This window comes from Nannospalax galili, unplaced genomic scaffold (genome assembly GCF_000622305.1).
Source record: "Nannospalax galili isolate Female #2095 unplaced genomic scaffold, S.galili_v1.0 scaffold34, whole genome shotgun sequence".
Taxonomy (NCBI): Eukaryota; Metazoa; Chordata; class Mammalia; order Rodentia; family Spalacidae; genus Nannospalax; species Nannospalax galili.
In genome coordinates this window covers 1,054,231-1,068,095 of record NW_008338996.1, presented here as the reverse complement: position 1 = coordinate 1,068,095, position 13,865 = coordinate 1,054,231, and the positions used below count along the sequence as shown (strand labels likewise).

The 13,865-nt window shown below is 44.8% G+C and overlaps 1 protein-coding gene across 7 annotated transcripts in view; it reads right to left on the bottom strand.

Moving 5' to 3' along the window:
* Nucleotides 1-4,115: 4,115 nt before the first annotated feature.
* Nucleotides 4,116-13,865, bottom strand: part of LOC103734487 (N-acetyllactosaminide alpha-1,3-galactosyltransferase) — a 74,797-nt gene continuing 65,047 nt past the window's right edge. For all 7 annotated transcript variants that reach the window (XM_017798259.2, XM_029563698.1, XM_017798258.2 and 4 more), the window contains 2 exons: nucleotides 10,697-10,834; nucleotides 4,116-6,646 (listed from right to left, as the gene is read on the bottom strand). In XM_017798259.2, coding sequence (XP_017653748.1) covers nucleotides 5,953-6,646; nucleotides 10,697-10,834 — 832 coding nt within the window. In that variant the 3' untranslated portion in view covers nucleotides 4,116-5,952. The remainder of the gene's footprint in view (nucleotides 6,647-10,696; nucleotides 10,835-13,865) is intronic.

Here is a 13,865-nt window from a genome sequence, read left to right as displayed (position 1 = left end):
AGCTGGAGAGATGGCTCAGCAGTTAAGAACACTGACTGTTCTTGCAGAAGACCCAGGTTCAAATCCCAGCACCCACATTGGCAGCTAACTAACAAGTGTCCGTAACTCCAGTTCCAGGGGATCCGACAGCCTCTTCTGTCTTCCATGGGCATTGCACGACATGGGCACACTTACCTACATGTAGGCAATACACACATATACATAAAATAAAAATAATAATATTAAAAAATGTTTCTTAAATTTATGTGTAGGAGTGTTTTGCCTGCATGCATGTAAGTGTATATAAGTAAGCTCTTGTAGAGAGTTCATTTCCAGCACCTACATGGCAGCTAACAACCATCTTTAGCTCCAGTTCCAGGGGATCTTACACCTTCTTCTGGCCTCCACGGGTGGCAAAATACACACATAAAAAAATTTTTTTTAGATTTATTTTTATTTTATGTGTACGAGTATATTGTCTGCATGTAGGTAGGTGTGCCAATGTCATGCAATGCATGAGGATGTCAGAAGAGGACGTCGGATCCCCTCGAACTGGATTTACAGACATTGTTAGCTGCCATGTAATATAGGTGCTAGGAAACCAACACCAGTCCTCTGCAAGAGCAGTCGAGGTTGTTAACTGCTGAGCCATCTCTCCATCCCCATCAAAAACTTTTCAAATAAGCAAAACCGGAGAGTTAGAATGGTATAGATCCAGAACTAAATGATCTTGGGCTATTTTTAGTCCCCTTGACAATCATTTATTTCCTACTCCTGTGTCTGACCTAACAACCGTTTAACTCACAGGTAAAAAACCTTTGAAATATATCCTTAGCAGACCACTAGCTTCCACCAGTCCAAAAGCTAAGAATGCCTCCAGACAGAATCTGAAAACTATAGTAGGGTTTTCCCCACTCAGCTATAACCAAGGGACATACAGTCTCCACTGATGCGTTTGGTAAATGCCTTCTTTATGACTTTGTTCTGTAATAAAAGGTCTATAACTACTTCCATAGGAGACTTCAGGGCAACCTGAATCCACTTTCCTGGGCTACAGTCACATAATTTGGCTAGAATAAACTTTTACTGCCTTTGAGTTGTGAGCTGTTTCTCAGGTTGACAAATCCTAGCTTTGTGCTCACAGAACTAAGCCTTTGACTAAGGAAAACCCACTCGTTCCCATCAAAAGGTATGTGAATTGTTCTTCATTCATGATTTTCTGTGCTTGTGAATATGCTCATTACTCATCATACAGAGCTCACTAAACAGTCTAAGAAATACTCAAAGCATTGCCAGAGCTGAGGGTCTCACATGTAGGTGACCAACTAGGAGAGATCAAAGATGTATCGTCTCAAGAAGAGCGATAAGTCCTCAGGCCCCTTCCAGCTGCCTGTGGGTCCCAGGTTCAAGGTGGAGGGGCAAGAGGCAAGGCGGTGCTGCCCACCTACCCCTTGCCAATCAGGACTTCTAAGGCTGGTCCATTGTGCAGCACCTCATGAGCCCTATGGTGTTCCATCAGAAAGACAACCCTGTCTTTCATTTTTCTTACAGGACGTATTTAAACTTATTCCGTTTGAAGGAGGTTTATGGATTAAAAATTGGAGACAGTACAGGCCTAGGAAGATACTCAGTTTTTGCTTTTGTTTTATTTTGAGACACAGTCTCATTATATGGTCCTGGCTGGCCTGGAGCTTGCTGTGTAGACCAGGCTGGACTTGAACTCACAGTGATCCACCTGCCTTTGCCCCCCTCACTCGGGTGCTGGCAGTAAAGGCATGCACCACCACATCCAGCTGAGATGTCCACTATAAAAATATTCCTATGGCCTGGCAGGCATGATGATGCACGCTTTTAGTCCCAGCACTCAGGAGGCAGAGGCAGGCAGATCTCTGTGTGTCCAAGGCCAGCCTGCTCTACATAGTGAGTTCTAGGCTAGCTGAGGCTACAGGGAGACCCTGTCTCAAAAAATACCAAAATCAATAAATAATAAAATTTTTATGGCAAAAATTCTTCTTTTAAAGATCCTTTATGTTTCCCCGGAGACGTGCTGGGCATATTGGAACATGATTCAAGCGTCAACTTGATTGATTCAAGCATCAACTTGATTCAAGCGTCAACTTGGCCAGTTATACATTGGGTGGCTTAGTTTTCAGAATTCCTTTTTCCCCTAAATATTTTTTTAATTTATTATTTTTTTTAATTTTATGTATATGCATGTATTGCCTGCATGTAGGTGAGTACACCTGTGTCGTGCAATGCCCATGGAGGACAGAAGAGGCTGTAGGATCCCCTGGAACTGGAGTTACAGAACTGGAGTTACAGAACTGGAGTTACAGAACTGGAGTTACAGACAGTTGTTATCTGCCATGTGGGTGCTGGGATTTGAACCTGGGTCTTCTGCAAGAATAGCCAGTGTTCTTAACCGCTGAGCCACCTCTCCAGCGCCCCTTTTCCCCTTTCTAAATGGGGACTAGTTTTCCACAATGATCATGTGTTGGTCTCTCCCTCCCCTCGTGGGCCGTTGGCCACCAACCCATGAGAACAAAGGGAGCAGAAGCTACAAACGGGGTCAGGACAGCCAGTGAGCATGGATGGAAAAAACCTTCGGGGGAGTCAGATTCAGTGAAACAGCTCCATTTATTCAGTGGGGGTCAGGGAAAAATATAGTGTGGAGGCAGCAGCCAAAGCTTCAGCTGATAGGTGTTCATAGTATGCTTTATTTACATACAGTAGGTGATCCTATCATCTGGCTTTAGGGCAATGCCTAATTATCATATAGGAAAAACCTGGGGGCAGTTTTATTGCCAGTAACTATGCCAAAAGTCATGTTCCAAATAAGGCCAGGCATCCATGCTTGGCGGCACTTTCCAGATAAGGCAGGTAGGAAGCCCCTGCTGAGAAAGGACTTGACCTTAACAGCAGGGTTCCCCAATAATCATGCCCTGTTTTATATTCAGTGTATCTCACTGAGTTAGCCTAGCCTGGTTACCTTTATTTTTGTTTTATTTGGGGGTAGGGAGAGCTTACTCTATAGCCCAGGCTGGCCTCAAACTCACAGTAATCCTCCTGCCTTAGCCTCTCGGTGCTAGGATTATAGAGCCACTACTCCTAGTTTAAGCCTGGTTACCTTCAATATTTTTTTTGAATTATTAAATTTATTCTTTGACAGCTTCATACATGTTTACAATGTAATTTGATTTCAAATAACCCATATTCCCCCCTCTCACTCACCCAAGAACCCTTGTGACAACTTTTATATGATAAACACACCTACCCAGACATGCTGGAAAAAGGCAGCCTTCCTCCCCTTGGCCAGATATATTACTGAGATCAGACGAAATAACCACTAGGTTATGGCATTAAACAGCCTTCTCCCTCTGCCTTACCGCCCACCTTGGCTTCTAGAGAAGCCTCTTCCTCAGTGTTTTTCCTGTAGCTGTTAATTATTTCAGTGCATCACTTTACAAGGTTCAATATAAGTGTCTCCTGGTTTCAAAGTTTTGGGAGAGATGGGCTAGTAAGATGACTCAACAGATGGGGATGCTGCTGTATAAGCCTGGGTACCAGAGTACAATCCTTGGAACCCATGGAAAGGTAGGAGAGAACCACTCCTGGAAGTTGTCTTCTGACTTCACATGCAGGTTGTGGTTTGCACCCACCCCCACCTTGTGTATACATACACAATATAATAAATTTAATTTTTTTAAGATTGGGAGTGAATGTCAAGCATATTTTTTGCAGTTCTGTCTTCATAAAAGAAGATTCATTTTTAGAAGGGCATGAGGGCTTTTCTGAGAATAAGATCCTAAAATTCTAAAGAATTATTTTTTAAAAAGCATTACTTTCTTTTAATGTGTATGAGTGTATTGCCTACATGTATGGAAGTACACCCGTGTTGTACAATGCCTGTAGAGGTCAGAAGAGAGTGTCATATCCCTGGAACTAGAGTTATGGACAGTTGTTAGCCATCATGTGGGTGCTAGAAATGAAACATGGATCCTCTGCAAGAGCAGCTAGTGCTCTTAACTACTGAGCCATCCCTGCAGCCCAATTCTATAGAATCCTATAGGACAATTATAACTGACAATTCCGAACATCTTTGGGGGAAAATGCATAATCCATGACTAGACAGAATATAATGTGAAAATAATTTATTCAATTGTAAATCAGAAATTTTATTTAAAAAATATTATAATTACCATTAGTAATACCATAAATTTGCTCACTAAAGAGTTAAACTTAGATGAATTTTTAAAAATCAAGAAATTCCCTCAAAATTCCTTCAGCTTTGGTTTCTACACTTTTGGGAGAGACTGGTTTTTTTTTTTGGTTCAGGACTTAAAACCATCAAACTCTCCCTGCTAAAAATGGGATCCAACACACAATTAACAGAGATGCAAGCTTCTCAGCCAGGTGTAGCCTCCGTTTTCTTCCGCAATGCCCACTAAGTGAGGGTGAGGGGTGTTGTTCTTGTTGAATACGTGCTTTTGTTCGTTTGCTGCAATCAACGATTAAAGAGTAGGAGGCAGAGGAATGTAGACAAAATTGAAGTTTCTTTTTATCAAAGGAGTCTTTGGGCTACACACTAAGACAATGCAGCGGTTCTTCAAAGAAGCTGCTTGAAAACCGTAGATGATCTACACAGGGAGACGAGCAAAATATAAATATATGCACACGTGTAAATGCAGACGGAAAACTCCCTTTGCATTGACTATTAAGTTCTCACATGTAGGATGTCACTGCTTCTCTCAGAGAAGGGAACTGAATGTCCAGTCGCTCAGCCATGGCGACCACGTCTTCCGTTGCATCCTCCTTTGTTCTAGCTGGGTAGCCGTGCTGTCCAACACTCCTGGCTGCCGCCCTGGCATGGTGCAGATGGAGGAGGGAAAACGAGGTCTCTAGGCCGAAGGGTTTTCTCTTCACTTCACTCCTTCATGTCAGGCCTCCACGTTGCAACATGATGGGCTGAGGGATCCCGAGGTTCCGAGCCAGTGGTGGGACCGGATGATGACAGATGGTCTTCAGATGAAGCTCAGGTCCTGGAGGCCTCTCCAGTCCATTGCTGGCCTCTTTCTTCTCCAATCCACTCCCCTCCCACGTCACTGAACACACAAGGCTGGTTGACTGAATATGACTAGGGTAAAACAAGAAGCACCTTCCAGTCAAGTTCCTGCTCTGTAAGTCACAGGGTGAAGGAGGCTGGAGACCACCCACACTGCCTCCCATTCCTGCCTGTATCAGTGATGTAATTCAAGCACCATGTCCTGCACCCTTCAAGAGAGCAGCACAGCCTCACAGTGTCAGCCCCTGTTTCTGCCCTTCCTGCCCTATTTCATGGCAAACTCAACATTGAGTCTTTGTCTCCACTTCAATCGGAGCACCCACTGGCTTGTTAAGACTCACTGGGACTAAACATGCACCACCAGGATTATCCATTGGGAATCCCCACCTTCATTTGGCAAAGAAGCCAAACACCCTCAAGGGGCGTAGACAGAAAATGCCCTGAAGCCATCACGAGGAAGGAAGTGGTTTCCTTGCTGAAGTTCTTTTTGCTGCAAAACAACTCCAAGTTAGAACCATCACAACCAGGAAGTCAAGGCAATCAAGATCTTGGGCAGCACCCCACCCAGCTATATTTTGCCAAACATTTCTCTTAGCACCCCGTTTTCCTGGATGCTGTCTGACATACTGGGTAGAATGTTCTGGCTTTTTTCTTGGCCTATGGCAAAATTATTTTTATTCAACTAATATAGTATTCCCCCAAACCCAGAATATATAAGAAATCACTGGGAATTTACATCTGATTACCACAGACTTGTTCTCATATTTTGAAAGGCTCAGAGTTACCAGGAGAAATAGGATGTGTTTGTCGAATTTACTGTTGCTGTTTTTGTTATTTTAAGTTAAAGTGTTACTTTTCTGAATTAGCAGAATATTCCCTCAACTTCAGGAATTTACTGGCAAAACTTGAAGTCAGACATTATTTCTAACCAAATTATACTCTTTTGTCTGCCAAGCTATCTTAACACTTTTAATATACATAGGCAGGCCTATTTGATAATCCCAGCAATACTCTGGAGATAAGACTTTAGTGGGTTTGTTGAGAAGGAAATATTTGTTCAGGTGGCTCTCATCATGCCACGTGGCTTCTATGTCGTTTTTCTTGTCCTGTAGGATCCCCTTAAAGCACTCTCTGGTGAGGTTAAGAACATGAATAGGTGTTCCTCCAAAAACGGCTGCGTGATAATAAAAATCCCCCTGTCCAAACGGAATATACGCTGCTGACAGTTCCCGTCTCTCATAGGTAAACTCATTAGGGTCTACCTGGTACCACCAAGCCTGTATCTGAGCCACTGACTGGCCCAGAGTTTCCACACCAAAATCGTCTTGGAAGATCTGGTCGACATCCATACAGAAAAGGAAGTCAACCTCATGCTGGATGTGGGCCAGGATGTGCTCCTCGATGGTCTTCATGCGCATCATGCTGATGTCCTGCCACCTCTTCTCAGATTTGATCTCAAATACTTGGAAGGAACGCAGAGGATCCAGTTGTACAGAAGGCATCATGGATATATTGTCCATCATGATGTAAAATATGACTTGGTGGCCAACCATGAAGTACTTATTAGCAGACACCAGAAATTCTTCTAAGTAACGCTGAATGTATCTGAAACAAAGAGAGGGATGTGTTTAGCCTCTGGGTTCCTGCAGGAGACCTCATGCTACTGCATTCAAACCGTCTGCATTTGTTTGGGAGGGGAATGGATTCTCCCCACCCCATTTATGAATTCTCGTGTGGAGGGACCTATGTTGGTGCAATACTGACTTCCCTCCACCAGTCAGTTACTCGGTCCTTGGGGGAAGTGGATGACTTACCTGATTGCCAATTTTGGAAGAGCAATTGGGCATGCACGGCCCTGTCCTCTTGCTCTTGAAAGCTGGCCAGTCAGAGAGCGTGTGTTCCCCACTACTCTGCTTTGCAGTGAGCTTCGCGGAAAGGCTCTGTTCTCATACCCAGAAACCATGATTCCTAATGTTGTGGTGCCTATATGTGTTAAGTCCTTATTCTGCAGTTCTCTAGTTAGGAGGCCCAGGGCCTACAGACATAAGCTATACTCTCCAACAGCAGCTTTAACTGTCATGAAGGAGATATTTACCATCATCCTCCATTACGTAATCCTTTCCCTTCTTTATCAGCTAGTTCAGACTTTCAGCAAAGAGGGTTCTTGAACATCCTTTAAAAGCCCCAACCTACACTCTAATGTTGTTGTTGCCAGACCAAATATAAAGGTGCGTCCCTTGAGTCCAGTGAGGATTCCTAATTCCAGCCTCACTTGCTTCTGTGTTTGGAGAAGCTCAACCACCAATATGGGGCGTCCTTCCATGCTGCATGGTCACCCCGAACACCATCTTAGACACTACTGCTAATAAACCCATCCAAACACGAGAACAAACACCCTCTGATTGCATCTTATTTTAATTTTTTTTTAAACGGGATGTGGTCTCAGACTCAGCCAAGGATGACTTTGAACTTCTCATGCTCCTGCTATGATCGTAGGCATTTGCCACCACACCCAGTTTATGTGGTGCTGGAATCAAACCTAGAGCCCCATGCTATCTATGCAAGCAGCCTGCGAACTGAGCTTAGTCCCAACCCCTATTTCAATGTTTTTGTGTTTTAAAAAAAGCATTTTTCTTAAGAGGAATCTTGAGTTGAGAGGAAAATTGGACTGAAATACTGAGAGCCCCCACATAGTCCTCTGGCCTATATATATGCACAGCCTTCTCCACTAGCACCACCCATGCTCGGAGACAGATTTGTGACAGAACATTTATACCAATACAAGGTCCATAGTTTACAATGAGGTCCACTTTGGGAGATGTACATTCTATGGCTTTTAGGAAATGCATAATGGCAGGTACCCACCATGGTGGCATCATTCAGAGCAGGTTCAGCTTAAAAACCTTGTGCCCTGGAGCTGGAGAGAAGGCTCAGCAGTTCAGAGTACTGGCTGCTTTTGCAGAGGACCCAGGTTCGGTTCCTGGGACCCACATGGTGGCTAACATCTGTCGGTAACTCCAGTTAAGGGGCTCCAATGCCCTCTTCTGGCCTCCACAGGCATTTCACAATACAGGTATATTTATATGCAGCCAAGATACTTATATAAATAAAAAAATTAATTAAAAAGAATTTTACATTTAATAACCACATGATTAGAAGAAGCATTTCATTACAGCTTTAACATATTCAATAACACATTCCAGAGCAAGAATACAGCTCTTTCAAAAATGGCTGTAAATTTTTAGGTTCATAATTGAAAAAAAACCCTTGTATGCTCTTCTTCCTCTGAGTCCTTCACAGCCACTGAACTTTGTCCTCACACTGTAGTTTGCCTGACATTTTCAGAATGTCACAGAATTAGAAGCATACTGTGCATAGAACAAACAGTCCTCTTGCCATAGAGTTGGGAGCTCAGCTTTCCCCAGGATGTGGGGGGGGATTGACAAGTCTGTTTTGTTTTTCTGTAGAGTCGTGGTTGGATGGTTGATGGCACTGTGGGGCAGTGGGCAATAATCTGTTCTTTGGGGGAACACTAAGATCAAATCAATGTGCAACCGTAGCTGTCTTGTTGTCCTTTGTACCAAAAAATTAGGTGAGTTGAGTCTTGGCTCCCATCCCCAAACAGTGTAAATTCTTCTAGTGAAAATGTCAGAATTCCACAGTTACTATTCTCCATCAGAGGCACCATTAGGCCTCCAGGATCAACATACCAGAAACATTAGAGCACAATGCTTCTTGTTAAGGACAGAGAGCAAGGACTGCATGGTGGGCACAATGCAAGAAAGGTCTGTCTTTGGAGTCCTGTGGGGTCATCACAGCACCCTTTTTTAGAGTCTATCTTGCTGAAGTTCAAGCTCAGATCAACCTTAATCTTCACCTCTCTTTGAATAGGCAGGGAAGGGACTCAACTTCCAATGTGGCCTTTTCAGGAGAAGTGCAGATGGAAAGGTCCAGAAAGAGGAAGAAAGAAAAAAAAGACAAAAACAAAAACCACACAAAGTAAGGCCAGCAAGATGTTCAGTGGGTGAGGGTACTTGCTGATAACCTGAATTCAATTCACAGAAACACATAATAGGAGAGAACTAAATCCTAAAAGTTGTCTTCTGACTTACACAACACACACACAAATAAATGTAAAAGATAAATTTAAAAAATACACCCATGTTCTTCGGCGTCTCGTGTTCTCAGCATCTCTCTCTTGATTCTCGTGCATAAGCCTTGAATATATCTAATAAAAACCCAACTCTGGCCGGGTGTGGTGGTGCAAGCCTGTAGTCCCAGCACTTGGGAGGCAGAGGCAGGCGGATCTCTGTGAGTTCAAGGCCAGCCTGGTCTACATAGTGAGTTCCAGGACAGCTCAGGCTACAGGGAGACCCTGTCTCAAAAAGACAAAAAAAAAAAAAAAAAAACCCAACTCTGCTTTTAAAAAAAGTAAAAAAAGGAAAATTGGACTTACCATTTTATTTTAGGGAAAAAAGTTTAATTTTTTGAGACAGGGTCTCCCTGTAGCTCCAATTAGCCTGGAACTACTCCCTATGTAGACCAAGCTAGCCTCAAACTGAGTGATCCACTTGCCTTTGCCTCCAGAGTGCTAGGAATAAAGGTGTGCACCACCACGCCCAGCCTAAAAGTTTAATTCTTAAGAAGACAAAATAGGTTATACTTTTCTTTGGTTTCTTGAGACAGGGTATCACTATGTAGCCCTGGTTAGCCCAAACTCACTATGTAGACCAGGCTGGCCTTGAACTCACAAAGACCTGCCTGCCTCTGCCTCTCAAGTGCTAGGATTAAAGCATGTGCTATCACACTAGCTCAAAACAGGTTATACTTTAAAACTAATAATATAACTCTAAAGGAAGAATGATGTGATTTTTTTGCATCAAGTGTTTTTATTGTTTGTTGTTGTTGTTGTTGTTGTTTTGTTTTGTTTTTGTTGTTCTGTTTTTGTTTTGTTTTGTTTTGACAGGGTATCCATGTAGCCTTAGCTGTCCTGGAACTGGCTACATAGACCAGGTTGACCTGGATCTCACAGAGACCCGCCCAGAGTGCTAGAATTAAAGGTGTACACCACCATGCCTGGCTCAACACCAAATGTTTTGAGTAACGAAATGGAAAGCTGCTGTCAAGTCTTCAAAGGTTCAGATCAGCTTAATCTGCAGAGTCAAATCCTCCAGGATGACGGAGTGGAAGGGACCTGAGGAAGACATGGAGGGGTAGGCAGCCACCCTCCAGCCTGGAAACCATGCTGCCCAGAGTACAGAATCTGGAACTTGCTGTAACCCCTCTGTCCTTGGTCCTGGGCCTTGAGAGCACAGGAGAAGGAGCACCCACATTCTGGCGGGCCAGCAGCTGGCATTTGGAAATTCCAAGGAAAGCTTTGGAGGTCAGGGAGGAGAGGGTTGCAGGTATGTTGCTGACTCTGGGTTCCCCAGATGATGTCCATTGACACTCTCCCACTGTGGTGGGAATGAGGACACTTAGCTACTGTTGCTTTGTTCTCAGCCTTTTGGAGCCTCATCAGAATGGAGATGAGAAAGAGACTCCATCTAGCAATTTAGATGAATCATAGCCTCCACGGAGCCGTGGATCCCCTCACAAACACCAAAAACAGTAGAACAAGAAAAAGTCAAGGACAATTTTGTCAGCAATGCTTACCTTCCGACAGCAAAAACTGTCAGCCCCACGGTGATTCCCTGTCTGGTATAATACTTTTCTAGGAGAGCTTTGTTGTAAGTGCCTTCCCACACAACTGGCGCATTCCATGGGGTCACCGTCAGGACCTCCGGGCGTCTCCTGGTTGAGAAAACATGCAGACCCGTGAGTCAGAACAGCTCTGCTAAGGCAAGGGACTGTCCAAGGAAAAGTAGGTCAACAGGTTCCATAGATTGTCCTTGAATCCTGACTGCAGCTTCACCCCCAAGTGCTTGAACAGGAGCTGTGGTACCTTCAGGAGCAGCATGGGGGCCAGGCACCTCTAAGGGCTATCCTGGGGAACTTGCAGGAATCTCGTTTAGCGATATCATGCTTTTTTTAAAGATAGGATCTGTTCATATAGCCCAGGCTGACTTCAAACTCACTATATAGTCAAGAATAATCCTGAATTGCTGATTCTCTTCTCTTGACTGGCCAAGTACTGAGATTACAGGCATGCACCACCATAGCCCGTTTATGAGGTACTGGGGTTGAACCCCTGTAGGCACTTCTACCAACTTAGTGGCATCCTCAGATTCCTTTCTCTTTCTTCCCAGCCCTTAACTGACATCTTTGGGTTGTTATTTATTCCTGTGGTTATCATCAGAGCCTAAGAAGAGCCTAAGCCTTAAGGCAGGACGATAAGAAAATGAAGTGAGAGCTGAGAAAGGAAAAGCTGATTTGTCTCTGAGCAGAAAGAAATCTGGGGGTAGGAACCTGATCATTTGTCAAAAGGACCCAGACTAAGGGGATGGTGGTATAACTGTCCTAGCAAGAATGGACATACTCTAAAGAGACACTGTGTCCCTCCCTTTAGCTATCAGACTGTTGAGACAATAGATTCCAAGGAATTAGATTTCCCAGGAGTCTATGCTGGGGGAAGAGAAAGGCTGGGGCCTGGTGCCAGTTTCGGGGAGGGAGGGTGGTCTCCTAGAGAAGAATTTCACACAGTTCTGACAACTTGTGAAACCACCCTGAGGGACAGACTGGTGCCTTGACAACCATGGATAATGATGGGCAGAACCAAACCTTGACCAAGACTCCTTAGCTATGCATACCTCTGCCTAGCATTTAAACATAAACTTCATGTCAGTGCTCAAAGATGGACTTGTTCACAAGGCTGTTCTACTTGCTTCTCTTTCCAATGTAATAGGTTGAATAAATCTCCTTTCTCTGGTTTTCACTATTCTTTTTTTCTAACTTTTTAAAAAATAAGGGGAGGGAGTTTGGAGAGATGGCTCAGTGGTTAAGAACACTAACTGGTTCTTGCAGAAGACCCTGGTTCAAATCCCAGCACCCACATGGTGGCTAACAATGCCAGTTCCAGGGGATTCGACATTCTTTTCTATCCTCTGTGGGCACTGGATCACATAGATGCACTTACATACATACAAGCATAACACTCATACGCATAAGAATTTTTTGAAATGTGTGTGTAGTGTGCATGTATGTATGCACGCATGCATGTATGTGCGTGTAGTGTGTACAGGCTTGAGGTTGATGTTGGGAATCTCTGCCTTAGTCACTGATGCAGGGTCTCTCAAGTGAACCCAGCATGTACCAATACTGGTTAATCTGGCTGGCCAGCTCACTCTGGGGATTGCCTGTCTCTAGATTCCAAGCAGGCTGGGACGCACACCCAGCGTTTTAAATGGGTGCTGGGGATCTGAACTCACTCTTGAGCAGAAAGAGCTTTTCCCATGAGTCATCTCCCCAGCCCCCTTTCTTGTCACTTAATTGGTGCCCTGTAAGAACTGTTGGAGCCCAGAACACTGGCTTTATCAAGTTCATGTTACAGACAAGGACACAGAGGTACCTAGAAGAGACTCCAAAGAGGCCCAGCAAGGCCAAGGCTGGAATGCAGGGCTCTGAAGACCCTCTCCTCCACTCACATTGCGTCTTCACTAGGAACACAAAAGGGAGCGAGAAGGAGGCAGGTTTGGAGGCAGGTTCACAAAGCTTGAACAAGACTTGGCAACACAAACACGGGAGCCAGGTAGAAACAAAGACTCTGAAGGTTAAGTGCAGGAAGGACAGAACAGAGCAGAGCCTGCAGGGGTGGAGTCCAGGCAGGGATGAGTGAGGGGTAGACTTACCCTGGACCTCTACCTTACTTGGAACAGACTAGAGTCCAAAGAGGATGGTCAGTGATGGGCGGGGCCACATCTTGAGCAGGACTGTGTAGTTTTGCACAGCTCTTGCCTAGTATTTAAACCGAAACCTCACTGGCACGTGGTGCTGGTGCTCCCTGCCCCTATGTGGACCTGGCCCCTACTTTCTTATGCTTCACTGGAGAGCAGCCACTCAACTGAGAAGGCAGGTAAGCCTGCAAGGCAGACTGGGGCAAAGTCTGGTCCCTCGCACCTCCCACAAGCCATCATGGGCAGCAAACTCATGCCAGCCATCAGCAACGCTGAGCACTGCTACAGAGTGTTGGGCAGAGTAGGAAAGGCACCTGTCTCCGCTCGTGTGCTGACTGGGCCTCCCACCCCGGCCTGTCTGCTTCTAACTGAAACTGTTTTGTCTGAGGTACATAGCTACTAAGGTGCAAGGCTGTGATCTGGAGTCCAGTGCTCTGACCTATCATTCTATATTGCTCCTCGATGGACAGTCACTGTACTCATAAAGCTGGGGTTAAAACCAGGTTTGCCCTCATCGAAAGACAACGCTATGTCCACTCAGCTACTCCGGCCTTTCGTCAGTACAGCTTGAGATGTGATAAGCTGTTGTGTTTTGTGTTAGGATCGCACAGGATCCAGCCTTGCTATCTGTTCCCTATGGGAACATTCCACTTTGCTAACTGGGAGATGCAGTTTTGTGAAAACCTGACCCTTCCCTGTCTATGTGAGGGGCAGTGGACACCCCTTTGGCCCTCCCAGCAGTCCATGAGCATAGCCATCCAGGACTTTGGCGGAACTTTGCCCTAGTCCATAGCATCCTGGCTTTGTTGAATGACAGAATTTGAAACCAAAGAAAAAAACACATGGGTGTTATACTTCTCAAACCAGTATTTTGAACCCTGTCTCTCACGTGTTACCAACTCACTCATTGTGCTGTTAGCCTGGGCCTGTTGAGGACCTCTAAGCAGCTCTAACCAGGCCCACTTCCTTAGTCTTGCTGCTAACAAGACAAT